Source organism: Falco cherrug, chromosome 1, assembly GCF_023634085.1.
Source record: "Falco cherrug isolate bFalChe1 chromosome 1, bFalChe1.pri, whole genome shotgun sequence".
NCBI lineage: Eukaryota > Metazoa > Chordata > Aves > Falconiformes > Falconidae > Falco > Falco cherrug.
Window position 1 is genome coordinate 93,272,017 of NC_073697.1, and position 27,251 is coordinate 93,299,267.

The following is a 27,251-nucleotide window of genomic DNA, read 5'->3' on the forward strand; positions in this document are numbered from 1 at the left end:
TAGAAGATCCAAATTGTTTATTTGCACATTCTGTTTTCACACGCCTCACTCAAGGGACAGAAATGTATAAGGTCTTATTCACCTGAACTCCTGTGTGTCTGTCAGCAATGGGAATAGTGTTTTCCTATCAGCCTTCAACTTGTACTTCAGGATAAGGCATTTCGGTGGAGCAGAACGCTGAGGGCCATTCCAGGGAAGCCCTGCTCTCACAGCTGCCCGCTGCACAGCGTGGAAGCTTGCTTGAGTGGTAGAGAGGGCGCAAGGAGCCAGTATGAAAATAAAATTCTCAGAATTATAAATAGTACAAAAGGAAAAATGTCTGGTGCAGCCCACCGTCATACACCTCTCTATAAACTGAAGAGCAGTCAGGGTCTGCCTGGAGGGCAGTTCCTTTCTGTGAAGGGGCAGCCGTCCCACAGGGCGTGCAATTCCACATGAGTCAAGGTGCCAGGTATTGAACGACAACATCCAGTCCCCCGAGCAAAGGGAGTGCCAAGGGAACAGAACACAACTGCCTCCTCCTAAGCAGTGGCCTGGGGATGATGCAACACCTGTGCTAAGTCTTTCAGGAAGGAATCATGCCTTTGGTCCGCTTTCTGTCAGCCATGACGCGTCGATTATGGTTAGCTCTTGTGCTTTTGTTTGCTTCCTTCTTCCTTCGTTCCTGCACTGTTTCCCGGTTCTGCCCATGGCCCTTCATGTTCCCAATAACAGCAGAGCTGTCGTGCTTGTGCCTGGAGTATACAGAAAAAGGACATCACAGCAAGAACACTGCACACCTGGGGGGCAAAATACACCGATCCCAAGAGACAATTGGGTTTGAGGAGTTCAGCCATCAGGTACTGAGCCTTGGCTCACCCCAGCTCTGCAGGGCTCCTGCAATAGCTGAGGATCAGCATTAGCCACACAGTGACAATATGTTCTACACATTGAATCTGTCAGCTAAAACCAGCTATTACGCTGTCCTGAAATCCCTGTGGAGCGGTTCAAGCTCTAGGAAGCTGTGCTCTCCAAGATTCCATCTTGCACAGGGTTCTGCTGCTTGTGACAAAGGGACATATACGCCCATTTGATGGGATAGAACAACCAGCTGTGGAAGTAAAAGTTGGGTGAAGAAGTTGACGCCATTGTGGTGGTGACCCTGATGCACAGGAATGTTAAGGAACAGGTATACCCTCAACAATTCCAGTCAGCAGCAAAACACCTACTAACTGCAGAGCCACGGTTTCACCCCACAGAGGGACACGCTTACTCACCCCTTCCTTGCAAGGTAAGCCAGCCGCCTGGCTTCAGCTCTCTCCCGCAGTACAGCTGGGTCCTGCACAAAATGGTCCTACCATGGGAAGGAAGGAAAGAGGTCAGTAAACTCATCAGTATCATGCTAAAGGCTAGAGCAGGAGGTGATCCTGTTGGACCATGGAACAGAGTCAATTCACTGTTCATTATCCCTTCTGGCTGAGCCAACAGGATTGGTGTCAGTGACTCTTAACACAGAATCTGGCAGAAAATCTGACTGAGACGTCTTCCCACATCCTACCTCTGCCAGCAACACCATCAGCATCACTATTTTCAGTATATCCATGACAACAGAGCATTAGTGACCCTCAAAGTGTTCTGCTGGCATTGTCTGTCTATGGAATAAAGGAGATTAAACCTCTCCATGGAGTAAGTGTCATTGCTCCAGTATGGTTAGCCTAGGAAGCAGTGGATAGCTGTACACGGGGGACATTTCACAGTTCAGCAGACCGCAGAAGTAGCCACTCTGAAAAGCAGCTCAGTCTCCATGCTACTGTTAGAAAGATTCACTCTCTGAAAGAGGAAATCTGTTCCACACCACTTTGCAGGTAAAGCAGAGTAAATCTCAATGCAACTCCAACCGTCAACTAAATGTCACCTTTGTTCTTTCCTTTTCAGCTTCCTCCTCCTCTTCTTCTTCCTCTTCCTCTTCCTCCTGTCCTTCCTCCTGTCCTTTAGGTCTCAAGACCTGAGGAATTGTGAATGGCCTGAGAATTAAGACACAAAGAGTAAGTAATGAAAACAGTACAGTCACAAACATTTCACTGAACAGATCTCATTTTTGAAAGACATGATGCAAACCAAAAAGGGTAATCTACACATTTCAGGGAATTGCTTCTTTTTCTGAAGAAAAAAAAAAAAAAAAAGAGACACACCCAGTAGCTAATGACACATTTACTATGGGCAATTAACAAGCACATGTTCTTCAGTGGGGAATGTTCACTATGAAGCTGTTACTGAAAATAATAGTAGTTAAAAAAGGAGCAGGTCAGGAAAAACCTAAAACCTCTTAATGAATTTCTCCAAGGAAACAACTGCTTCCTCTGGGAGATGGGGATCCAGGCACAGCCACAAGGCATTAGTAAGGAGTACACTGTGCCAGGCTTTAGTTTACCAGTCAAGTTATACAAAGACAAACTCTCAAGCTCAAACTCGGACAGAAACATTAATGCTCAGAAAGTGCTGTGCTCTAAACCCTCTCCAACTGGTCATTGGTTATCCATGGACCCCAAATTTTATTGCTGTGCCCCAGTTTCATACAGCAGGAAATGCTTGGAGAAATCCATTGAGCTTTATGAATCCTACTGAACACAGAGCGGCAAGGTGCCTGGAGGCAGAATTTACCACATGCCTATAGCTCTTCTTAAGCTGCATGTGCTTAAATTCTGTTGGAATTCAGATCCACCATTCCACTGTCAAAGAAATAAATGTAAAACCAGAAAAGCCTTTGTTACTTCAAACCTATAGATCTAGTTTTCAGCAGCAACATCCACTAGTATGTTCCTACTGCCTCCCTAGGAACAGTGAGCACCTGAGATAGGGGAAAAGACCCGAGTGCCACACTGTTACTGGAAAACCACAAAAAGGATTTAAATTGAACCCTCACCACACTTTAGGAGGAAAAAAAAAAAGCAAAAGGGACAAAGGAACCTCAAAGATGCATTTTGGTTTGAGGTTGGAAACAGTGACATCTGCATAATACATCAGAATTTAAAAGGCCACTTTCAGAAATGTTAAACCAGCTTTTACACCATGTTTCCCATCTCTAACTCCTATTTCTAAAATAAATATTCTACAACACCCATCCCCAACTAACTCTTTGCTTCCTAAAAGTAAATTGTCTCCAGCTGTCAGTTATTGTGGAGAGTGCAGTGCAGTCCATCAAGGACTGAATTCCAGGTGTCAGCACTCTGAGATGTCAGAGGGGATTGGGCAAGGAGAAGTCCAATCGTGCAGTCTTCTAAATTTTGAGGTTTTCCTTTGCTAACCAGTTATTTTACATTGCCCAGCTATACCCAATCCTGATTACTCAAGATAGCCCATTTTCCCCTGCTGCAGGATAGCTGTTCTATAAGCAGAAGCACTGCTGAGTGCAAGTTTCAACATAATGGCAAATTCCCCTCTTAGATTTGTTGATTAGTTGAGGCAATGGCTGAGTCCTGCAGGCACAGAAAGTGGAAGCCTGAGAACATCCTGGGTGCATGTCATGGCAACACCCCCCACCAACAGCAGAAGACAGACCCAAATCTCCCTCCTTGCATGTTACAGAGAAAGCAGCAGCAGAGAGAAAGGTAGCTTGAAACGTGCACATACTTATTGAGAAACAGAGCCAAACCCCACTGTAGAGCAGGTTTGTGCAAGCCAAGACAACTCTAGGTGGTGATTCCCACCAGCCTCCCATTCACTGAAGCCACAACACCTACCTCCTACTGATCAGCTCATCATCTGAGTCAGCATCATTTGCCCCAACTTGGTTTCCATCGTAAGTGTCATCGTACTCATCCTCATAGTCTTCTCTGTAGAGCTGAGCTTCTCCTTGCTGCACAGGAATCTCCTCCACAATCACACTGTACTGGTTGTAGCGTTCCTTCTGCTCAGCAATCAGGCGTTTGTCATTCAGCAAGCTTCTGGTTGTCTCCTTCTCCCTCCTGCACTCCACAGCATGGGAACAGAGAGGCAGACACAGAAAGATGGTATGTAAAAACCTTCTCTACAAGTTACCTTTTTCCCCTGCTAGTAAGTGGAAGCTGAAGCAACAGAAATCTCACCTCAAACTCCACAAGCACTACTTAAGCCTGCTTATTTCCCCTCTGATTTATAACAGGGCTGTTTGTCTGGCTACTAAAACCAGCCACTCCTGGCTTGAAACAAAGTAATTTTTAAACAGAAGCCCAGCAAGATTACACAGCAGATAAGAACAGGAATTGGAGACTGCCACTGTCATTTGAGACGGAAAGGAAGCTTTTACAGAAGGCCAAATGCAATCACACTCAAGCTGAAATTTGGCCAAGATCCAAACAAGACAAGAAGTCCCGTGAATCTTGAATGGCAAGCTGTCAGGGCTAAGACTCCAGTGTACAAGACAGCTCTGCAAGGCCCAGAGTGCCCTCTAACACCATGCTGCAGTATCGTCTCACTGCGGTAGCACGCACAGCTGCAAATCACAGACCGGGGCTGCATGAGAGTAACTGCTACATGGACTTGTATGCTCCTATAGTCAAGAACCTCAGCTTACACATGCGAGATGCAAAATACAAATGTAGATGGGGAGAGCCAAAAAATTACTGGTGCAGCAAGTAAGGATTAGAATAAGCATAACTAACAGTGAAAAGAATGGAACAGAAAGAAAAAGGAAAGGAGTAGACTAGTGATTCTGACTCAACCTATCTCAAAACACTGCATGTACAATTTTTTGAAAATTTAGGAGGCAAGTAAACTAGTAATTTTAAAGAGAAGAATACCAAGAAAGAGAATTTTGGCAGAGATATTAAAAAGCAGCCACTTCTCGAGATGCTGTGTCTCAAGCCACACAAGCATAAACTCTTCAAAGTCCCATTTCTTAGCCCAGCTAAGTACATGCTTACAGTAAAGCAAGAAGGGATTCCACTGCCAAGTATTCACAGGACAACTTGCAGCCCTTAAATTCTAGGAGGAACATGCACCAGTGGTCTATTTGGCATCTGGATATTATCAAAGAACCCATCCAAGGCAGACCATCAGTGACTCAAGAACGGATTGACTTATGTGACACACTAGCAAGCAGCAAGGAAGTGATCTAAGCAGCCTGATTTTCACTAAGAATTTCAAAACAAAGTAACATTACAAATAGTCAAAGTAACAATTACGGATAGACCTGGTTCCTCTCTTTTCCATGATTCACTCTGTTACATGCCTGCATTTAGCTGCAAAATGCCCTACAAAGCCTCTGGTTAGTTCACACATACCTATGCTGGGATAACATCTTCTGTTGGTATTCAACCTGAGACTGAACTGAGTATTTGATAATTGTTTTCCTGTTGAGCTGGTCAGATGACTGCAGAAGAGCTGCAATGAAATGTTTCAGACACCAATTCCAGGAAAAACAGTGGGATAACTCTTCTAGACCTGTGGTGATCAGGAAATGCTCTGACTTCAGGAGACAGATTCAGCTAGCAATTAAGGCTGGACAGGCACAGACATGTGTGATCACTCTTCAGGATCAGCAAAGAATCACTAGCATCACATATGCTAATATGTTCACTTCCTCATTCTTGTTTCTCTCCTCATCCTGGTGTGGCTTTCTCTTTCACATTAACAGTCCCTGCCCCAAACCACTTATGCTTACTCGCATAGCAGCTAGCGCAATGGGATGCAACCTGGTATGGTTTGTGAAGCACTACTGCGATATCAAGCTTAGGCAGCTACCGCGCCCTGAATACAATCAGAATTTGGTGAGCAAAAGACTTTAAGAAGGAGAAAAAAAAAAAAAAAAAAAAGAAAAATTGATGCAATCCAAGTCCAAAGCAGATCTCAGACTAGGTTAGGAGAACTGTTGCCCCAACACGCAGGGTAAAGCATCAGGCTTCTTGCTTGTGGAACAAGGACTACTAAGGAAGTTGCACTTTTAGTGCTGAAAGGACACTCTTCATATTCATGTGGAGCTCTGACATGAAATCCCAGAGAGCAAAGCACTATAAGCTTATCCTTTGATTTAGTTAGGTATGGTCAACTTCGGGCATAAGGTGTAAATTGCTTATCACAGCCTAGTTGCTTCAAGGTTTTAAAAGACACTCAAAACATAAATAACATGTCTAGACTCCTACATGGAGTGTTCTCAGTGTAAGAATCATAGAACCCTTTAGGTTGGAAAAGACCCTTAAGATTACCAAGTCCAACGGTAAACCTAACACTGCCACGTCCACCACTAAACCACGTCCCTAAGTGCCACATCTATACATCTTTTAAATACCTCCAGGGAGAACCATTTTGAAATGACGACATAGCCTGAGGGAGGTCAAGAAACACCAGGAGTAAAAGGATAATCTCAAGAGGTCACATAACAGAACAGCAGAAGAGATGACAACTTCCTCAAGGAGTGGTGTTACCATTGGATAGAAGACGCAGTCTCCCTGGCAGCAGCTGGAGGGCAATGCCATGGGAGCAGGGTCCCACAACCCTGTCCAGGGATGATTTACAGCTTTCAAAGCTCTGAGTGATCTGCAGAGGGAGCTCTGAGCAGGGTTATTCCATACACTGGATACACTGTGCTGAATTGGGACAGTGCTCTCTGGCCTTGTCCAGCTGCTGCAGCAGCTACCCACTTGTACTAGACTTTGGAGAGATGGGAGATAACCAAGCATGCCTGTGCACAAAGCCCCTGCTGACAAGGTGCCTGCCGGCACTCTGAGCAAGGCTATATGATGAGGAGAAAGGAGGGAGATTGTGTCTGTGAATTCTTAGCTATGGACACTTCAAAAGTCATTGCTTTGACCAGAAAGAAAATAATTTTCTTGCCTAGTTGAGGCAGTATAAACACTATAGCACTGCTGCTGAGAAGGTGTTTGATTGGACTTCAGGACAAAAGGGGTTTTCTCCTGAGAGTTTGATGCAGCTTTGCAACCAAAACCTTAACCAGGAGCCCCCAGGGTCATGTGGTTTAATCTCCAGCCAGACTTTCATTGACCCTCTGTGTAAATACATACTAACGTAACGATCACACTTGGCTGGTTAGAGGAAGTGTTTAAGAAGAATCTGAAACAAGCCAACCATATTATAGAGATACAGTTGACATCAACAGAAGCCAGCAGGGCAACGCCTTATCCTAAATTTGCATGGAGTGTGGCACGGCACAGCATGCCAAACTAGGCAGAAAGGCAAGTAAATGCCCTTCTGCAGGAAGCTTACAGCAGCAGGAACAACAAAAGTAGTCTGGTAAGCCACTGAGTGTTGTCAGATGGATTGAAGTAGATGGATATTGAAGCAGACGGTTTTTGAAGCTTCACTTGGATCTAAACCAAATCATTATTTATTCTCAGTTCTGAGTCACAATCCCAGGCTCATAGAGATGGCTGTTTTTCAAGGTTTGTTGTTCAGTACAAGTTTAACATTATGACCAAGAAGCAAGAGCCTGACATTACAAATGAGCTCAGCAGAGCAATCTCTATCAGCATACAGAGGAAAGCCAATTAGGAAAAACACTAACTGAAACTAAACCCCTAATAATATTTCATTTTACTTTCCCAGAGAAACAGAAGGAACAGGTGGGAAACATTTTTGATAAGCCTTACCCCCTGCCAACAAATTCCTGCAGGAGGTCTGTATGAGAAACAAATTTGCAGGTTCGCAGATATTTATTCCTCCTGACAGACAGGGTTAATTAAAGGTGCATGATACTCACCGCTTGCCTTTTTGTATCCGAGAAACATCCACTGAATCCCTACTGAAAACATCAAACTCATCATTCTGGAAAACATTATAACGAGACGTGACTAGAGGAGTAGGGTCTGGCTTCAGCTGTCTGTTAAGAAAAAAAATAAAATAAAAAAAGAGAATAAAACCTGAGGAAGACCAAGCCCTCTCCTTCCTAAGACCTTGGTTTATTCTTTGTCAGTCTCAAAGTCATACACAGCATGCCAAGATCCTCTTCATGGCGCTGGCTGACTGGGTCACAGATTGCAATTCCTTCATTTCACAGCCACACTATAGCACATGCACGACCACTACATGTCATTGGTCTAAGATAAAAGGCACAGTCTTTGTGGCTTATCTTTGTAGGGAAACTAAAGCTACTTATAGAAAGCAAAAAGAAAAATTCTTCTGTTCATTTAAGAATAAGTAAAACTGTACAGCAGCATGGAATATTCAACAGACTGCCTGGTCTCAAAACAGTGACTCAGTAAAGACAAACACTAAGTATGATGAATGGCATGGTGAAAAAAATTCCAATAATTTGCTGTTGTAGATTTCAGGATATTTATCTCCCTATGGTTCCTTCTTAATTCTTTCTCAGGGTTCCAGGTTTACATTTGTTCAACTTCTAAGTCAAGAGACCATTATTTTTACATTCATTTTGTTGGTGCTGTTAGCTCAGCTGGGCATCTGAAAATGCCGCTGTGCTCACTTCTAAAATCAGCAGTGATCAAAATTCTACATTTGCTATTGAACTGACAGTTTTGTTTGAAGATGCAAAAGGCAGGGAAAAAAATAATCCTGCCCTATCTTCTGTAACTGCTGGCTTTGCAGAAAAAATACAACCCTTCCAAAAGCCCACCCCACATCATTTGCGCCAAAGTCAGCAGATCTGACTGAAAGCACGAAGATTGTTGCAAAACTAAGATTTTTTACATCATTTTTCTGATAAAGATGCTTTCCTTTTTTAATGCCACAATGAGACAGTCTGCCCACTCCTCCATGAAACGTGAACAAACAGCACATTCACATCCTGACACTCAGTCAGGAACTGCTGTTGCAGCACAAACACATGCTAGCAGCTGCAGACAAACTAAGACAACTCAATTCCACCGCCAGCTATAAACCCTACATCCCATGTACAATCCAGAGAAGCAAGCAAAAGCCTGGCAAGTTTGTCAAATGGTAGATGAAAATGGATGTGAATTGCCATTTCCAGTCTCTCTCTGTTTCAAATTCAATTGCAAAACAGTGGCGTGTCAAACACCGTATTTGACCCTGCAGGTTGAATTTCACCTGAATTAGCTCCTTTGAAAATGCTCTTTCCTGCAGGACAGCTAGGATTTTAACACTTATGACCCTGCCCTCGGCAACAAAATAACTTCTGCAGGCAAAACATTCCATGGTCCAGTCCAGGCTAAGCCAACATCGCCATGATGGAATCTGAATGGCTCTTATTTGAGCATTTAATATACAAGTATTTTTGTCCTCCTGTCACAAACACAACCCAGTATGTGCTCTACTGAAATGCGGAGCAGTGAATGTTCCAGTCCTTCGCAGGGACACAACAAGGGCAGAAATCTAGCAACAGATGGCAATGAGAAGCTTTCGCTGCAGCTGTCTACCCCAAGATAATGCACATGCTACTTCTTAGAGCTCTACAAGTGTCTAACCTTCAGTAAGAATGATGTTAAATAACCCACAAAACCAAAAGGCATCAAAGCCATGCCAGAAGTCATCTCACACCTTTGCATTGTTCGGTCCAGCTTATCCAGGTATGGCACCAGTTTATCTTCTAGAATGTTGTTGATCACTTGCTCTGCATTGTAACTGTACTCTTCCAGGCAGGCCAGGATGAAGCCCTCACCAAGGTCTGGCAGCAAGTCTTTCACTTGAGAGATCAGAGAGTCCAGCTCCACACCTGACACCTTGGCAATGGGCGCAGCAGTTGCACCGGCACACTACATGTATCAAACAGAATTGGTGGCATTACTGGAAAGAGACAGCAGCTGAAGGAAGGCAGGTATGCACATTAAAAAAAGGGAAAGCAACAGTCTGGGTTATCAGAAGTCAAAGACAGAAGTCAAAAGAAGAGAAATCAGTTAAGTTGTTTACACAAGGTCTACAAGACAGACTAGGGCACACAACTACTTCTGTCTGTCCCCGAGTCAGCAAGGATACTTTGGAGAATCCCTTCCTCAAATACTGAGCTGTGCATTTAAAAAATATGCACATAAACTACAGTGATGAAGTACAGTATGTGAATCAACCACAGCAACAGGAAACCCAAACCAACAGGAGTTAGAAGCAATTTGCTCAAAGATAAAGCTAAGAGTCATATGTAGCTTTGTTTCTCATTTTACAAGGCACATGGGGCTGCACTGAAATGTAGCAAAGGTAAGAAATCAGACTAAATCTCCCGTGATCTCCAAAACCAAGCAAACCAATCTTCTCTTCACAGATGAAGTAAGGACAGAAAGAGCAGAACCCAGCTCTATCCACACAGCTCTACTCACCTCATCCTCTGATGCATATGCAGCCCCGAGCTCTTCCACATCCTCAGCAGTGCTTTCTGGTATTGCTGATGCTCCATTAGATGCTGCTGATGGTGTTGGATCTTTAACGACTTGTGCTTTTTTCCTGTCTACCCCTTCCCATGCACTTTCCACTGCCTGGAGGATATAGGCTGTCCTGGTCTCATCTCTAAGAAGACAGCATTAAGGACATTTGTAGACGCACATATTCAGATGTCACCTTGAAGTAACTATGCAATTTTCAGCAATTCCCAAGCTGGTGCCTACATCAACATTCCCTCTGCCCCCGGCCGCCACCCCCCCCCCTTTTTTTTTTTTTTAAGAGAAAACTTTCCATCACTCATGGCCACTCATGTAGCTTAACCAGAGGCAGTAACAGTGGAAATGCCACTGATGTGAAGGAATCTAAGAGCAGCCAGGTCTGCAAAACCCCAAGGTGACAGCAAAGGATACAGTGTAGAGGATGCTTGCTGAAGCAGACTGACATCATCCTCAACAGGGAACAACTCATCATAGTCATGGAGAAATCTGAAAATGCAGGAGCAAGTTTAATCAGTCAAATTCAGTTAAGTTACCAGCAGACCTGTCACACACCACCATCCCTGCTGTGCTACTGACTTCCTCACTGCCCAGGCAGGAACACACATAACCTCTCACCCAATAATGGATTCCAGCACACACTGCCATGTCTGATTTTGCTCCCATTACACTGCAACAACACTTCCCCCCAAGCCATCACAGCCAGTTGCAACACTCCTCATGAAGTTAAGACCTGTAACCCAGTGCTGTGTTACACAGAAAATATGGTTTATGATTCGAACATGATCAGAATGACAGCATCATCAGAAGGACAAGATTGAATTCCCAGTTTTGCCACTTACTCACTTTGCATCTTCAGCATTAGCACTTAACATCTTTCTGGTCTGGTCACCCCAGTTGAAAAGCACAGACCAGCAGTAATAGTCTAACTTGTCAAGGTAGCTAATGGCTAAATTACTATCCTCCACTTTAAAAGCCTGGATTAAACAGAGTGAAGAATAACATTCTCCAGCATCACACAACATCCTCCTCACCTTTACAATAAAGCCTGTACTGCAGTCTGAAATCCTCTCACAGCAGTTCTCCCAACTAGTTAGAATGATTTCTAACTCCCAAATGCATCATAATGCCTCATAATAATGTCTCGGGCAATTCTGTTGTAAAGAATGGAAGAGGAAGGCAAGCTGACCCTCCCCTTGGGCCCCTTTTCAGCCAGACTCACCTCCTTTCCTGAAGCACTGAGGTGAAGATCTGTAGAAATTCCTCAATAAAAGGCTGAATATTCTCACAGCTGCAGAAAACAATGGCACAACAGAGTGAAAAACTCAGTGTAAGTCTACCGCATCACACAATCTCCATATTCTGCCTCACTAGCCAAACCAGTCACACTTACACAAAAAGGGAAAATCCCATTTGAAAGTAGATTTCAGATCACGTTTTGGCTTTCACAGGAACAATGCATCAAACAAAACCAAGTTTTTTTATGGCTTCAGCAAACATTTCAGCCAGCTAGATCTAAAGTCATGTCACAGAATTACAAGACTTGAGACAGACTTTACTAACTATAGTTTGATGCCTCAGACTTGCAATAAGCAGAAAAGGGCGTGTAGTGCTTTTGTAATTGCACTCTTATTATGTGTCTTGGGATTATACCAGTGAACCTCCCAGAAAGTATGTGCTCACCTATGTAAGAGCATAGGCCAGGCAAACTCCTATTGCAACCTTTCTGTTATAATGCATACACATCCCATTGCTGCTGATGCATCAAGCCTCACAGCAAGACAGAACACTGTCTGCAGTAGGCCAGTTTTAAGAAAAAGGTGTTTCTCTAGAAGCCAGGCACATCATTTTCACAGTAGCCTCAGCTACCATCAAACCGAGGATGAATTTATGGAGCTGTTTACTACCTCTGAAGCATATATAGTTCTTAATACTGTGGAATCTGAACATGTTACACTCCTTGGTTATATATTCAATATTCCAGTGGGGACTGAAAGGCAATACTCAGGTAAGAAAGGGCAAGGCTGTTATTGCTCCTTTAAGGATTGGATTTACAGCACGGATGGGTTCGGTGATAAGAGTCCAGGTCACAGAGCAAGTCAGGGAAGCAAACCCAGGTCTTTCATAAGGAATTCCATGAACAGACCCTCCTCATCTTCCTGGAAAACTCTAATGATATCAAAAGAGGGAAATATTCCAAGCAGAATGACAGCTGCAGAGACCAGCAATCTACAAAACCTGTGACAAGTACAGACAAAGAGAGACCAGCCCAAGGGAACACTGGCCTTGCAATCAAGATCTAGGTTCTCAGCTCTGTCCCCAACAAGCAGCATGATTTTGGGTCACTTCCTTTCTCTACTTTAAAATAAGGAGAGTTATATTTGCCTTCTTTTTGAGATTGTTAACTGATAGGTCTATGAGTAATTTTCACAATAGGAGCGGGGCAGGAAAAACTAGGTAAAGGCACCAGTATCTAGATTTAAAACATCTGTTTCAGCGATCTGGAACACCACATCACTTTTACTACGGTGTCTCAGTCAAGGTGACTACACACATCATTAGAATTTGCAACTTAGCTACAAACTGAGGCTAGAAAGCTCACTGGACCACAGCATTATCCCACTCTAGTGGGGTAAACACACAGCTCACCACACTGATTCCGGATCATATAGCTTTCTCTGGAAAATTCCTGCTATGCAGGACAACAGACTTCTGATCCTAGCCAAAGTCTTTGGCTACAACCCCAACACAAATAGCAGTATCTGTAAGTTTTCTCCAGTAAATCTGGAAATGAGGAAACAATCTCCCACCACAACAGCAATCAAATAACTGGCTAGTACCACAGAGCCCAAGCGCCAATACCTGCTTTCTAAGATGGGCTGCAGACAGACTTGGTTTATTAGGATGTGGAAAGCTTCTATCATCTTCTTTCTGGAATGTGAAATTCTCCTCCACAAATCAGCAAATACACTTCAGAGAGAGTAAAAGACACTGTTGGTGTCAGCACAAGAAATCTGAATCTTTAACACACCTTTACTCCACTTAACCCTCTGGAGGAGAAATTTCATTAGCAGAATCATTTCTTTGCTGCAAGGATTAGAGATTAAAGCCATTTTATAGTCATTAAGGATAATCCATGCTCTAAACAAAGTTGGTCTCAATCACCAGTTGTCCTGACAGCTAGACACATGATAACTTCACTGTACCAACATAGCCTATGCCTTAAGATGAGACCAATCTATACACAGAAATATCATTCATGTTTTCACGCTTTGTTACAATTTGAATGCATCTCCCATCAAATTTCTTCTTAGACAGCAGTGAAAGAAATCATTACTCACCCCACTGCCCAGGAAAATTTGGAATTAGAAAAGCCATCTCTTCAGAGTTCTTTGAAGCAGCATAAAAAAAGATAGAAAAACTCCACAGAGGTGGGTAAAGCAGCATGAAGTGAATTTTTAACTAAGCCCTGGGACAGTCTTATTGAAAAGAAAAGGCAAGCCTTTGCAGACATTTTCACCTGTTATCCTCATAATGCCTCTTCTTAATTGCAGATTCCAGCTCAGGAATTGCCAATTCATAAAACGAAGCTAATCTGTAGAAAGGAGCAACAAAACAGTAACTGTCAACTGAGGTTTCAAAAATCACTTGCTAAAAGACAAATCAAATGGTTAATTTCATTAAATTCTCCTCACTAGCAGTACTCATTAGCATTACCCCATTTTGTTATTTGTTCCCTGAAACACAAGCAAGCAAATACGCAACAGACAAAGAGCAGCACTCTAAGGAAATCATCAAGGTATCTTTGAAGATGTAGGCATTGGAAAAGCACCATGCTGCTGAACAGAAGAACAATCTGCCCAACTGAGAAGAGTCCCAAATACAAATCTGCATTCTGCAGAGAGCTGATATACTTGAGTCCATCCCAAGACACCCCTCCCACTCCAAAATCCTTATGGCCCTATCTTACTGCATGCTAAAGACTGGCTATGAAACAGGATACGATTTCCAATAAAGTCTTACTGGTCTTGCTATTCAGCTCTGCTCTAGGTGGGCATTTAGATGAAGGTATCCAATATGCAAAAAGCCTACGAGGATGTTTCAATAGGACGGGGCAGGGAAGAAACAAAGAAAGTTAGTCTGGTCCAGTTTCATATTTTACGTGCCAGGCAGCCAACACAGACCCTTTCCTTCAGGGACAGAGCACCAAGAGATGCAGAGAAACGCCCTCACAGAGTAACAGCCAACACTGCTTCATCAGTAGCTGGATGTTACAAATAATGGTTTACAGCACTTTGCACAAAAGCCAAGCTGAACTGATGAGCGGAGGCTCCATTAGGAACATTATGTCCATGTCTGGTATTAAGAGCCAAACATGTTAAATGAGTATCCTTGAGGCAAATGTAGCAGAGGCTGGTTACTACTTCTAGTCAGGGAGAGAAATTAGCAAGTGCCAGCAGATTGATTCAGACTCACAGAGGTTCCAGAAAGATGACATGTAAATCAGTTTTCCCTCCCCACACTCCAAAGACCCAATCATTAGTCCATATTGAGAAGTAATGAAAATGTTGCTGCTGTCCCACCGCACAGGGATCAAGACCATTTTAGCACATCTCTGACATCAACAGTAGAATTAAAAGCAAAAGGCTTTCCTCCTCTGAGTAACCAAGCATGTAAGCAGTGCTGCTTGCCAATCCAAACAGCTACCCGCAGTCCAATCATCTGCTCTTCTTTCAATAACCAACTCAACAACAATATCCAAAGAGGACAGAAACCTACACACCCCAGAGCAGCATTACTCAACCTGTGGTCCATAAACCACTGGTAGCTATGACTTCAGAGGTCTGCAACATGAGTGGAAACAAAAGAAAAATACAAATGTGTGGTTTTTTGCACTAACGAGCAAACAAAACAGGGGAAATAAGGACAATAAATTAACACCTTGCTTGGTCCAAACCAAAGGCTGTTACAGCAAGACTCTACAAGATGATCTGGGGGCTTAAAACACCTGGAGCAAGCTGGGTAGGTGCCACTCAAGGACTTGGAGCCTCTGTGGGAACACAATCTGCTGTCTGGTCCTTGAAACCATCCTGACTCATCACCACTGTGATCCAGAGCTGGACAGGGAATTAGCTGTCAGCCCAGCTGTGATAGGGCTGGCTTGTCATCCTCTCCCAGGCACTCGGCTTTTGTGAAACCTCAGTAATATTCTCTAGAGTAAGGTTTAGGCATAACATTAAAAAAAAAAAAAAAGTTTCTTTTCAGACCTTGATGGACCATTACTCTGAAATCCTTTCTATCTCCCTTGTTCCGGGTCCTACAGCAGGAAGCTCTTTTTGTCCTCAATTCTTTTCTGCTCATCCCTCTCCACCCTTTCCAAAGCACACCGAGTACTGTTTGGCTGGGTTTTGAAATTGTCATGGTTGCCTGGCTCTAGGATCCACCAGAGATAATGACAGAGGCGAACATATAACAGACAAACTCTAGACATCCCTATATTCGTTTATTTATTATTTTGTATTCCTGTCCACATGAACCTAGCAGTCTCTACTTGCATTCAATCTGTCTACTCTTCTAATGATGAAGGGACTGGGACAGGGCACAGCAGCAGATTCAGTATTTTTACTTTGCCAAGACAAACTCTGTCTGCAGTCCAAGATGTACCTGTAACAAAACTCATGTTTTTGGAAGGTCTGGCAAGCCAATGGGAAGACATCAAGAAATGCCCAGAGTGTTGTGCAAGTGTCGCATAAGTACAGCACAATATCCTTCAGCTCCTGAGAGAGAAAAAGCAATTATTGAGAGAAAAGCCAGACAAGTTTTCCTAGGAGCATAGTGTAACTCACTAACAGGGACACATGATGTTCAGACCAAGCCTTTTTCCTGACTGCACAAAGCCAGTCTGCTATCAATTATAAACACATTACACGTTACTGAGTCTAGAGGCAGAGATGTCTACTACTACTACCCTTTAAAGATCTATAATGCAATCCCAACTTCTCATTCTCATTAAAGATTCTGTGAAATTATAAGAATCCTCATCATATTCTGTTTTGGGCAGCTGCTTTGTCCTCAATATATCCTCCACGTAATAGTATTCTTCTTCATCAGGCTGGACACACTGTGTAGCAGTAACACAGGAATTAAAGGGATGATTTCAGTGGTCCATTTCAGTGCAGGATGCATTTCCAGGATAGCTGTAACCACTCCCACACACAAACTGTATGACTAAGATTTTGTAGAAGACTGTGTGCACTGACATGAAGCCTGCTTTTGTACAGCACCCTGCACAAAAAACAAACCTTCAGCAACACACTGTTGTTAAACAAACATTTCTGAAGAAAAATAATGAACTATGATCACTGTCAGGTTACGTGGAGACTTCTGTCAGATACTCTGTTACATTACTCATAAGCTGATTAAGCAAAAAAGATGCCCAGTTTAAAAAGTACCCACAATACAATGGATACAGTTGAAATGCACACAAGCAAAGCAACCAACTCACAGTGGAAAGGCTTTATCAAGTCATATGACAAACAGTGAAACAATGACATGGAACCATGTGCTGTATGAGCCACCAATATTTGGGAACAGAATGACCCTCTGTGGTTATACTGCTCCATGAACTGTTCAGTCTGCAGGACTACAAACAATAAAGTGCAAGGAGCAAGAGTCCTACCTGGAGGGGCATGTTCCCTGGAGTCACATTTACTTTTTCTTCCAATTTCTGGGGCTCAGCAGAGGCTCCTTCACACTGCAAACCACACTTATGCAAAATATTGTTGAACACCTAAATCAAGAGAACAGAACAGTGTTAAAACAGACAAGGGATAGCAGTGGGACGTGCTTTATCTTGTTAACAATCACTGCTATGATCACGTATGCAGTATGGGACTACTTCCATAAAGCACAGAGTGTGCAAGATGAAAGCTGCAACAGACTCTTGCAGGCTGCAGGAGAAGCCACACTGCACTTCTGAAACTCCATGCAACTTGCAAATAATTTAAGTGCAGCTGCATATGGCTGTGGTGCCAAGACAGGGATTGCAGCTAATCCAAATCCTTAGCTATGTGAGAAAAATCAGCAAGCAGGGCCAACACTGGAAGGCCACCTAGGATCCCTGTTTGGAAGGGAGTAGTGAGGCAACTGGGAAGTTAACACCACCTCCTGACGAGCTAGTCCCAAAGTCTTCCTGCCCTCTCCCGTGAGGTTAGCAGGACAGATTTTATGGCTCTTGTTTACAAACAAAGAATCTGGGGAGAAGCTCATGGAATTAGGTTCCAAACTGCTAACAACCTTTGGCATAGGACCAAATTAAAAGCAACTCCTCTAAATTTGCACCTTGAGAGGTTTGTCAAACCCTCCTCCCAGAAATAGGTGAATGGGTGGCTAAAGGTACTCAAGTTGCATACTAGGGGTTAATATTACTACTCTACAGGGCACATAAGCTTCTAAACCTGCACAGGTATCAACTCCTTTCAGTGACAGTGTAAACACATTAATAGTTTGATGAGTCAGTAATGACACAACCTTGTTTGAGCTGCTATATACCTACACTTGAGACACACTGATATCACCCTGCAATGGTTACTAAAATACACAGTAAAGAAACAGAGAAACTGCTCCAACATGGTGTATCACAAAAAGCAAATAGCATCTCTGCTGTTGTCCCCAGTAATTCATTTGAAGGTTTGGCCTTGCATCCTAGAATATTTTTTAAACGCAGTATCACCTCTGAGATTTACCTCTAGCAGTTTCTTAACACAGAGAAAAAAAAAAAAAATAGAACATCGGCTTTCAAAAACTCAAGTGACATTATAGGTATCTTGGGGTAAACAATGTCTTGGGTTTGTTTATTTTTATGCATGGGTGAGATTTTTGAGGACATAAACATGACATTTTCAGGGTACAAAGATGTCAAGGCACCATGATTTCCTCCTCAGCTTATATGTAAATCCTGCTTAGCAAATCTGGGGAATATGAATGCTGCTTATAAAAATTAAAGCTTAGACATGGAGAGGTGCTAAATACCTTTTGTATAGTAACAATGCATCCCTTCCAGCAGATTTTCATTTACTCCTGAGAACCTGCAGTATTAATGCTAACTCATTCTACTATACCAAGTCTCTGCTACTTCTCATGGTCTCCGTTTTGTTGGTTTAAGTTTCAATGCTTCCCCTACAGAGAATACCTTTTGATAAAAAGAATACTTTTTGAACTGCCTAACAAAAATTTCTTGAGCATAACTGCAGAGAACGCCAGAAGCTGAAGGAAGGCAACAGGAAATGGTCATCATTAATAGTTTTAGATAAAGCATAAACTGCAGAAAGTAATCAATAGCAAACACATTCTGCCGGCCTATGACCACATTTGTTCCCTTCCACCCTCCAAGCTATACCACATTTCCAGATGAATTCTGAGCCCTGCGCCAAGCAGGAAGGCAGTACCTGGAGGACAGTGGGCAGAGTTTCGTCTAAGTCACTGAAGTAACTTGGTTGCTGAGTGAAGATATTTTCTGAGAAAAGAGGAGGAAGCACACCATTTCCCATTAATTCAAACATTCATGCCAACGAGCAAATTCGCACCAGAAGATGTACTTGTACCATCACTGACCACCTCCCTTCCAGATACAGCTAATAACCGTTTAGGAGATGGGCACAGGCTCACTTCTCAATGCATGCACAGGGCGTACTCCTGTAAAGCTGGCCCATCAACTCTTCAGTGCAACTGAAGAACTAGTAATGAGAATACGCTCATCAAAGCAGAGCAAACGAGATGCTAGATGATTCATGCCCCAGAGGCTGAATCAATGAATAATGCAAATACTATCACTGAACATTTCTAGGTCCTTTATTTGACAACTGGAGTTGACTTTTAATTACTGATAACAGTTCAGCATACACTGGAAAATGTTCTGCAGAATATTTCTTAAAGGTAATGAGGCTTTAGTAATACCTGCTATTATATTGCTAGGACTTCATTATCTTTACAAAATACTCCACTGAGTAATGGCATACCATTAATCTTCACCAAGTAAGCACAGAAGCCGCTTATTTTCCTGTGAATTACTGTTCACATGATGAAAATTAACAGAGTTGTCCAGCAAGGACAGAGCACGGGTAAGAGTTATGAGACAGGTTTCAGAAAAATTTATACCCTGAGAAGAATCTAAAGTTTATCAAGTTATGAATTACACACCAGAACTGCTCATGCCATTACTGTCACAACATAATGCAAATAACCAGGTAAGCAAATCATTGGTCACTTGCGTGCAGCATTATTGTGCTGCACTCCAGAGCATATGTATAATTCAAATGAGGTTTCATTCACTTCGGTCTTGTTCAGAACATTTTAAGACCCAGATAATCTAAGCTTCACATCTCAAAGACAAATACCTATCTTATCATTCTTTCTTTCCACCTCTGAGACTCGACAGATGGATTTAAGAGTGGAAATTACTGGAAAAGGATAAAGTGATTTAAAAATGCAAAGGTTTATCTAAGCTTTATCTAAGCTTTTCTGGTCTGGAAATTTGGCTGCATCACATGATCTCTAACACTTTTCACGTTAGTCAATTTGGAAATGAGACAAAAATAACTACCAAAGAAAGGAAAAAAGTTTGTTACATGAACTGCAGACGAAGTGGGTTAGAATTTAGGAAGAAGAGCTCACTTAGTCCAAGGTTAGGTGCTCTTCCATCTGTGCTCAGGTGGATGCTAAAGATCACAAGCAGTTCCCTTGTGAAGAGAGCACAGGATAAATACAGAAGCTAAACCAATATGCCCTGTCTGCATTACACAGGTTCTAGCATCCAAGGCTGAGACATTACTTAATACGCACTTGTCACTAAGACTGTACAGAGAAATCTAGGGATAAGAACAGCTTAAGCAGTGCTCTAAAACGCTTTGTAGTTTGAAGGCACTGTATAAATCAATGTCTGCACTGAAATTTCAAGTTCTTCCACTTCATAGACCAGTGATTACCTCATGTTGCACGTTTCACTTGGCTTCCAACTCTGGGAACAAAAGCACTCATATGAGCAGCTGGACTGTAACCCATCTTCTAACCCCACTACCTCCCTGTCCAGGACTTGAGCTGTTTGCCCCTTGCCATTTCTACCAGGATTTTACAGAGCCCTCATGGTCCTCTTACAGTGGCTGAGGACACGTTTAATAGGCATGGGAAATAACTGCTGAGACATAACTGAGCCGTGGTTCATGCTTAATGCCATGAGCCCAGCTCGGGACAGCTAAGCAGCAAGACACAATGCTTTCCTTGACATAAATGAAGTTCCCAAGATAAAAGTAATCTGATCTAGAAATTATAGATTCTAGTTACTGCTGAAAAATTCATTTTCAGAGCAGTAACACTGGTATAAAAACCTACGCATCACCTGCCATGATACAAGTAAGCAAAAGCCTAAATGCAACAAGCTGTTCCTTGGCTTTAACTAACCTATCATCTTCTGGAGCAGGAGACCATTTCCTTTCCCAAAAAGCACACAGAGATCCAGAATCTTAGGGATGTCAAATAGGAAGTTATTGTAAATAATTTCTCCAAAGACAGAAGGCGTGATAAAGTGATCCTACAAAGAAAAGAAAAAAAAAAAGTAATTTAAGGATAATTCATATCTTACTCTGCAAGAACTCCAGCATTATAATGAGACCTGTAAAAACATCTCTCAAAGGTGTATTAAGGATTTTGTCTCATAGAAGGCAGCAATACCGCTTAATACCAGCTTCGGCAGAGCCCTCCATCCCAACACACCCAGCTGCTTGTCACTGGCAGCACCCCACTGGCCTCTCACCACTCACAGGGCCAGGCCGCACCATGAAGTGAACCAATCAACCTAAAAGTTAAAACAAAAAGCTACCTACAGCTTGTTCAGTTCCCAGACCTGGCTCACAACATGGCCAAACAGCCAAGCTGACACAAGAATGGCTCAGCTCAGGAGTAGGCATGAGTAACCAGGCACAGGAACAGCTTAACTGACACTGAAAATATATATATATATATATATATATGAAAAAAAAATATCTGTATTTTATTGCCTGAGATTATCGGTACCCTGGAAAAGTAGAATTGAGGCACCAAAGATGACTGCATCAGTAACAAGTACGAAGACGACCCAGGAACTGCAGCTCTATACCCTGACTGCTAGAACACTGTGTCAAAAACATGTGATTCATAACATTGAAGGAATTTCTTCTAAAATTCTAGATGACAAAAATTCCATCATCTCTGACACTGAGAAACATGCAAGCCAAAACAAGATTTTGGATTTTCAGGAGACAAATTTGCCTATGATAGCAAATGTTTTCAATCACAGTGAAAGGTAGTATGCACGTTTTCCCTGCTAAAGCAGAGGGACAGGGCTTTACGCTGGCTAGGCTGAATTTCTAGAACCCCTGCTGACTGCCTGCATGACAACAGACTATTCATTCTCTTCAAATTACTCAACTATAAAATGGTTTCAAATGCTTGTCTGCCTCATTGGAGTGGTAAGATTTAATCAGATCCTGGAATGAAAGACACCATAGAGGTGTCGAGTACTTTTGCTGAAGTGGTGCCAGCTTCAGGCTCCAGCATTCCTTCTGCCTGTTCCCTCCCCAGCGTTCCAACTCCCTCTCCCAAGACCTTTCCTCAAAATGTCATGAATGTCACCATTGTGGTAATCAAGAGAATCAATAAATCAGTAAATAATGCAACAAGAAGCAATGAGGATATCAAGGGAATAATTGCTAAACCACAAGGTGCCCCACTCATCCTGCCCAAAGGCCTCGTGAAAATTCCACAGCTCCTGATGGGAGTTGCACTCACACAATTAGGGCTGAGTATGGCTTTCAATTACGATGCCAAGAGAACAGTAATTTAGAGCAATTTCACTGTGTGTCCAAAACTTGGGGAAAGTTCAAGGAGAGACAAGTGTTAGCACAGATTACGCGACACTGCGTGGCACAGAGGAAGTGGCACTGAGGGAGCAAACACTCAGCTACTGGTGGCTTGAAAAGTCTCTATTCCATGCAGCTGTACAAAGGCCAACTCGCTCCTCCTTTTACAGCGATGTACCATGCCAACACACAGGGCTAACCTGCTATTACTTAGCTGATTGCCTAGGTCACCCTCCTAAGAAATCATCATACAGTTCAGATAACCACTCGGAGCTGAAGGATTATCTCCATACAGAAAAACAGACTGGTAAAAATAGCCAGGGAGAGGAATGCAGTTGGACATGCAAGTAAGAAACAGGATTAATATCTCTAATTGTCTTTTTTCCTAAGCTATACAGCCCAGAGCATCTGCAAGGCAAAGAAATAATTACCTTGGACTCCTTGTGAGTGGACATTCTGAGGAAAGTCAGGAAGACACTCCGATGAAGGCATTTCTGCATGTCAGTCACCTCCGGATGATAATCTAACAATGCATCAAACTTGCGAGGGGCATAGCACAGGTAGGAATCCAGACATTTCTGAAGCGTCTCATCAAATATTACCTTACATAACAGAAGACAAGAAAATGGAAAGAATGACACAAGTTCATAGGCTGCACTCATGGGTAGCCCAGTTAAATTTAAAAGCAATCTAAAACATTCAAGAGTGCTAAAAGGACGCACACATGCATCAAACACAAGCAACCTCTTAAAATCCACAATGAAAAATCTATACAGAAATACTACTTTTTTACTGTAAGGTGTGGTAATTAAAATGCTTGACAAATGACATAATGAGCATATACAAGTCTTTATGAAAGTGATTTAAAGTTCATGGCTTTTACCACCACCTAGGTTGTTCGTGCTTTTTCTTCAGTGTCCACAAAACAACTATTACCTGGCACCAAAATTTGTCATGAGGCAAAGCCAGAAGCCAGTTCAGATCATCTGCAATGAATTTTGCTCGCTCCAAGAATTCTTCCACTAAAGCAGGGTCTCTGACAACAGGTGGTGGTCTGTACAGCACAAAAGACCGATCTGCTTTTATTTCTGGGTGCTGCAGAAAGCCAAGACACTGTATTAAAACTACAGAACAAGTGACAGCAATGCCCCAGTTACCATTTGCACAGCTCACTGAATTTTAGGAAACAAACACAAAATTACATTTTAATAAAATTTGTCAGTCAGTTCCCTGGTAACAGGACACATCAGTGGATTTGTATCCTTGTTTATCAGCAATATTTTCAGACCTTTATAATTTGGTAGATATTGCTCCTTGGATTCTATTAACCAAAAGCCTTGCAAAGCAATCCTCCCACAACTTCAAAACAAACAGCAACAGCTTAATGTTATGCCTTGGAAACATGGCCTGCACGCTCTTTTTCCTCCAAACTGGTTCTTGCACAACAGTCCACGAAGTCAAACTGACAAGACCACCAAATACAGAGAAGAAACATTTCACTACCTTTCCCAAGGGTTACTGAACAGGCTTTCACAAATATTCCCACCCTAGAATGAGAATCCCATTGACTAGCAAGCAGCAGCTTCAAGCTCTGCCTCCATCCACACGTATGCCCAGGGTAAATCTCCTCATGAGCAAGCAGCATTAACGGCAGGTCCATTTCTGCAACACGCCCAAAACATTCTCTCTATGCCTTCTCATTTCTTGGAGAAGAGTTACTGTGGATTTAATTCTATTTCACCAAGCTGAAGCCACAGGGCGTGAGGTCACAGGATGCAGTAAGTGGATGGACTTATCCCAGTGCTATAGGTCAGAGCTAAACTTCACACAGAGCTTGCAAAAACTCCTCCCAAAGCATCCTCTCTGCTGCAGCAAAGTTTACATTACTAATAGGACTGTTCCTTGAAAGAATAAGTAGTTTTGGGAGAACACAGCTTACTACAAAGGTTGAACACAGTAAGGTTTTCTTGGGTTTTTTTGGATGGTGCGTAAATGAAATCTCAACTATCTGAATGTACTAAAATGTAAAGAAAATTTCTTTAACAGGCAAGCTAACCAAATTCCATCATATCCTGGTCCAAGGGGTAGTTTTGCCTGTGCCTCAACATAAGACAATTATTTATTAAAGATCTTGTTCGGCTTTTAGGAAAAACACAGCTCACCAGTGCAGGTAAAGTTCTCAGCTTCCCTGACTTGGGATCCCTTTCTGTCAGCTGGAGCTCATCCAGAGGCAATGTTGGCATCTCGATGACTTGTTCCTGTCTTCAGCAAACAGAAAAACAAAGGCAGCACAGGGTGCATTGTACAAAGTCAGTCAACCAAAAGCATAACAAAAGAGGCTACAGCCTTACTGTAACACACATACACACAGTGGCTGGAAATACAGCTATGCAAAGCAATTTATACACCACCCAAATGCCAAACCTTGAGGGAACACCCAAGAGCCACCTGCACGTGCCTCAGAAGAAACCTGTAACATAGCGCTGTACTTTCATCCTTGTTCCTTACCGAGAGGCCACAGATATCCCCCAAGAAAACAAAAAGCATTTTGGGACACCGTTTAACATGGAAGCTTGATGTTTAGATCTGGTTCCTGGACGGCTGGGCTGAACTCTCTGCTTTTGCAGTCTCTTTTAATGCTTGCAGTCTACTTTCTGACAGCATAAATTGGAGAGGCAATCAAAACACATCCTGCCAACATACTATTAAAAGAATATTTTTGGTGCTTACGTGGCAGAACCACTCAGTACTCTCCAGACAATGTACATAGGGCGAGCCTACAAAACACAGCCTTCCTCTCCCCTGCCAATTCCCCTGTGCTCACAAAACCACGTTTTAATCTTCAACAGCATTTTTAGGCTCAGAAACATTTCAATTAACTCTCTGAATTTAAGTGTAAGTCAAACATCAGAGTAATTAAAAAGAAAGTATGTTACGTGCATTGTTAAAGCACTTCAGATATTAACAAAAAGCGAAAGCTGCAGGTTAACTGAGCTTTTAACTTCTTGGGGGATTTCCAGTATTATGATTTCTGCGAAGTGGTACCAAAAAGTTATGTTCTTGTTAAGGTCCAAGATCACATGTCTCCTTATATGCATATTTAATTGCATTCACAGCGCCTGGGCAGAATAATAATTAAAAGAGAAGTGTCTCTACAGCTGAACAATACTGATTCAGGAGCAAGTTTAGACAGCAAGTGAGAGAGTAACATTTTTAGTTCCAGAGAATTTGTCACCTATGGATTCAAGCAAAAATTGCATCATCTAAGATTATACAGTTCAAACTACAACCCCCAAACTTACAGTAGAGCAACGTCAATACACACAGCTTAGCAAATTCAAAATAATTATGTCTTTTCAAGGGAGTTTTAAGATTAGAATACTGACAAGAACATGTCCAAGTTTTTATGATAAACAATTTATTTTGAAAAACAAAACCAAAAACTTTTTAGTAGAATAAGCCAAGCTTGTTTTTTTCAATTCTTGTCATATACTTAATTTGGCTCTTTAAAATTCGTAGAGTAATTTTGAAAACTGCACATAGAAGCATGTATTTGCAACAAGAAAAAAAATATGTCAAGTGTCTCATTTCAAGCCTGCCAAGCATCAAATCTCCAGCCCAAGTAAAAAACATCTTGAAAGAGGGAGGCCCTCTAGCCAGAAGCTTATTCATCTGGAGAAGAGAATAATCCCAAGTATGGGATATCCTCAACAGAGAATTATTCCTGATCACTATCACATGCTTTTGTCCTCAAGAGGTTTGGGGTAAACTACAAGAATATGATTAATTTGGCACACTCTGTGATTTCAGGCACACAGCGTAAGAGCCAAACAGCCCCAACAGAGAATACAATGAACCAGACTTTTGCCAGGGAGACTTATTTCCACAGTGCCAGCAACATTCTGCCCTGTACCTCCTAACACCTACCAAGGTGGGCAGACAAGGGCACAACCAGGGTGAGGTGCATGCTGCTGGGGCCGAGGCACCCACCACAGCACTGCTGGCAGCAAAAGGGTGTGACACTGCAGCTTCTCTAACAACAGAAGTGTACTTTGGATGTACTGCTAAAGAGTCAGCCAAAGCCCTGGCAGCCCTTTACCTCCTTTGACACCACCAGTGCTGATTTCTCCTGCTACTGCACCTCCAGGCAGCCAACAGCAGGCACCTACCCCTACTGCCAAGCGAGGCACCAAACTGAGCTCTGCCCACACCTCCCTGCACACCCTCCCACCCGTATGCCACCGCAGCCACCCCCCAGGCCCAGCCCCCGCTCCAGCCACCACCACCAGCCCCAGGCCCCGGCACCCCACCAGCTGCTTCCACTGGCTCCAGGCCCTGCGGCCCCCTGGGGCCCCGCCAGCCCTACAACAGCCGCAGCCCTGCCGCTCCAGACACCACTCGGAGCCGTCACCCCGCCACGTCCCCTTGATGGGCCCCGCCTCGCCGGGCCCTGCCCAGGACCCGCCGTCCTGCCCAGCCGCAGCCACATACTCCCAAGCGCAGGCCCAGGCCACGCCCAAGCCCAGCCGCCCCCGCACAGCCCCCGCCACGGCAGCGGAGCCCCCGTTACCGGGCAGCCCCGTCCCGCCGCAGCCCCGCCGCCAGCACCACGCTTCCGCAGGCAGGCGGCACTTCCGGTGCCGGGCGGAAGTGGCGGGGGGGCGGAGCCCGGCCAGCCCCGCCCCGCCGCTGCGTGCCCGCGGGGGCGGTGGGCCCCGGCCGGGGGCGGTGGGGCTCGCTGCCGCGGAGGGGGCCCAGCCGCCTTATGCCGCAGTAACGCAACGGGCAGGGTCGGACTCAAGCCCCGCCGCAGGCACAGCGGTGGTTTGTCGGTACAGCTGCCGCCCGGAGCGGCGCCTTGCGAGGCGGAGACCGGCGCTGCCTTTGGAACGAAACCGGACAGCGAAATTGAGTCGCCTTTGCTCAAACGGAGAGCTTACTGTCTCGGTGGCACGGCCCCCTCGGTGCCGCTGCCGGGAGGGACTGCGTGGCCGTCACCGCTTGGAGCTCCTGCAGCCCCCTCACCCCCTTCCACAGCCTTGGCTCCTCGTTAGGGAGATGACTTACTACAGTTTGACGCTGCAGGACAAGTGTAATTCTTGTC

The 27,251-nt window shown here is 43.6% G+C and overlaps 1 protein-coding gene across 6 annotated transcripts; it reads right to left on the reverse strand.

The window, feature by feature from the left end:
- Nucleotides 1–26,826, reverse strand: ASCC2 (activating signal cointegrator 1 complex subunit 2). Of its 6 annotated transcripts, none has more exons than XM_055707682.1 (19): nucleotides 26,718–26,826; nucleotides 24,310–24,409; nucleotides 23,084–23,242; nucleotides 22,579–22,749; nucleotides 20,712–20,841; nucleotides 18,704–18,771; nucleotides 16,936–17,046; nucleotides 15,921–16,033; nucleotides 13,777–13,851; nucleotides 13,119–13,226; nucleotides 11,479–11,547; nucleotides 10,671–10,745; nucleotides 10,200–10,386; nucleotides 9,430–9,644; nucleotides 7,673–7,792; nucleotides 3,720–3,944; nucleotides 1,895–2,003; nucleotides 1,257–1,333; nucleotides 1–734 (listed from the first exon to the last, which is right to left on the reverse strand). In XM_055707682.1, exons 2-19 carry the CDS (start codon nucleotides 24,388–24,390, stop codon nucleotides 566–568), a joined length of 2,262 nt encoding a protein of 753 aa, XP_055563657.1. In that variant the 5' UTR covers nucleotides 24,391–24,409; nucleotides 26,718–26,826; the 3' UTR covers nucleotides 1–565. The 6 variants fall into 6 exon arrangements, with proteins under 6 accessions (XP_055563657.1, XP_055563667.1, XP_055563683.1 ...); XM_055707692.1 differs by having other exon boundaries at nucleotides 26,639–26,774; XM_055707708.1 differs by having other exon boundaries at nucleotides 24,310–24,405; nucleotides 26,718–26,754.
- Between the last annotated feature and the right edge of the window lie 425 nt (nucleotides 26,827–27,251).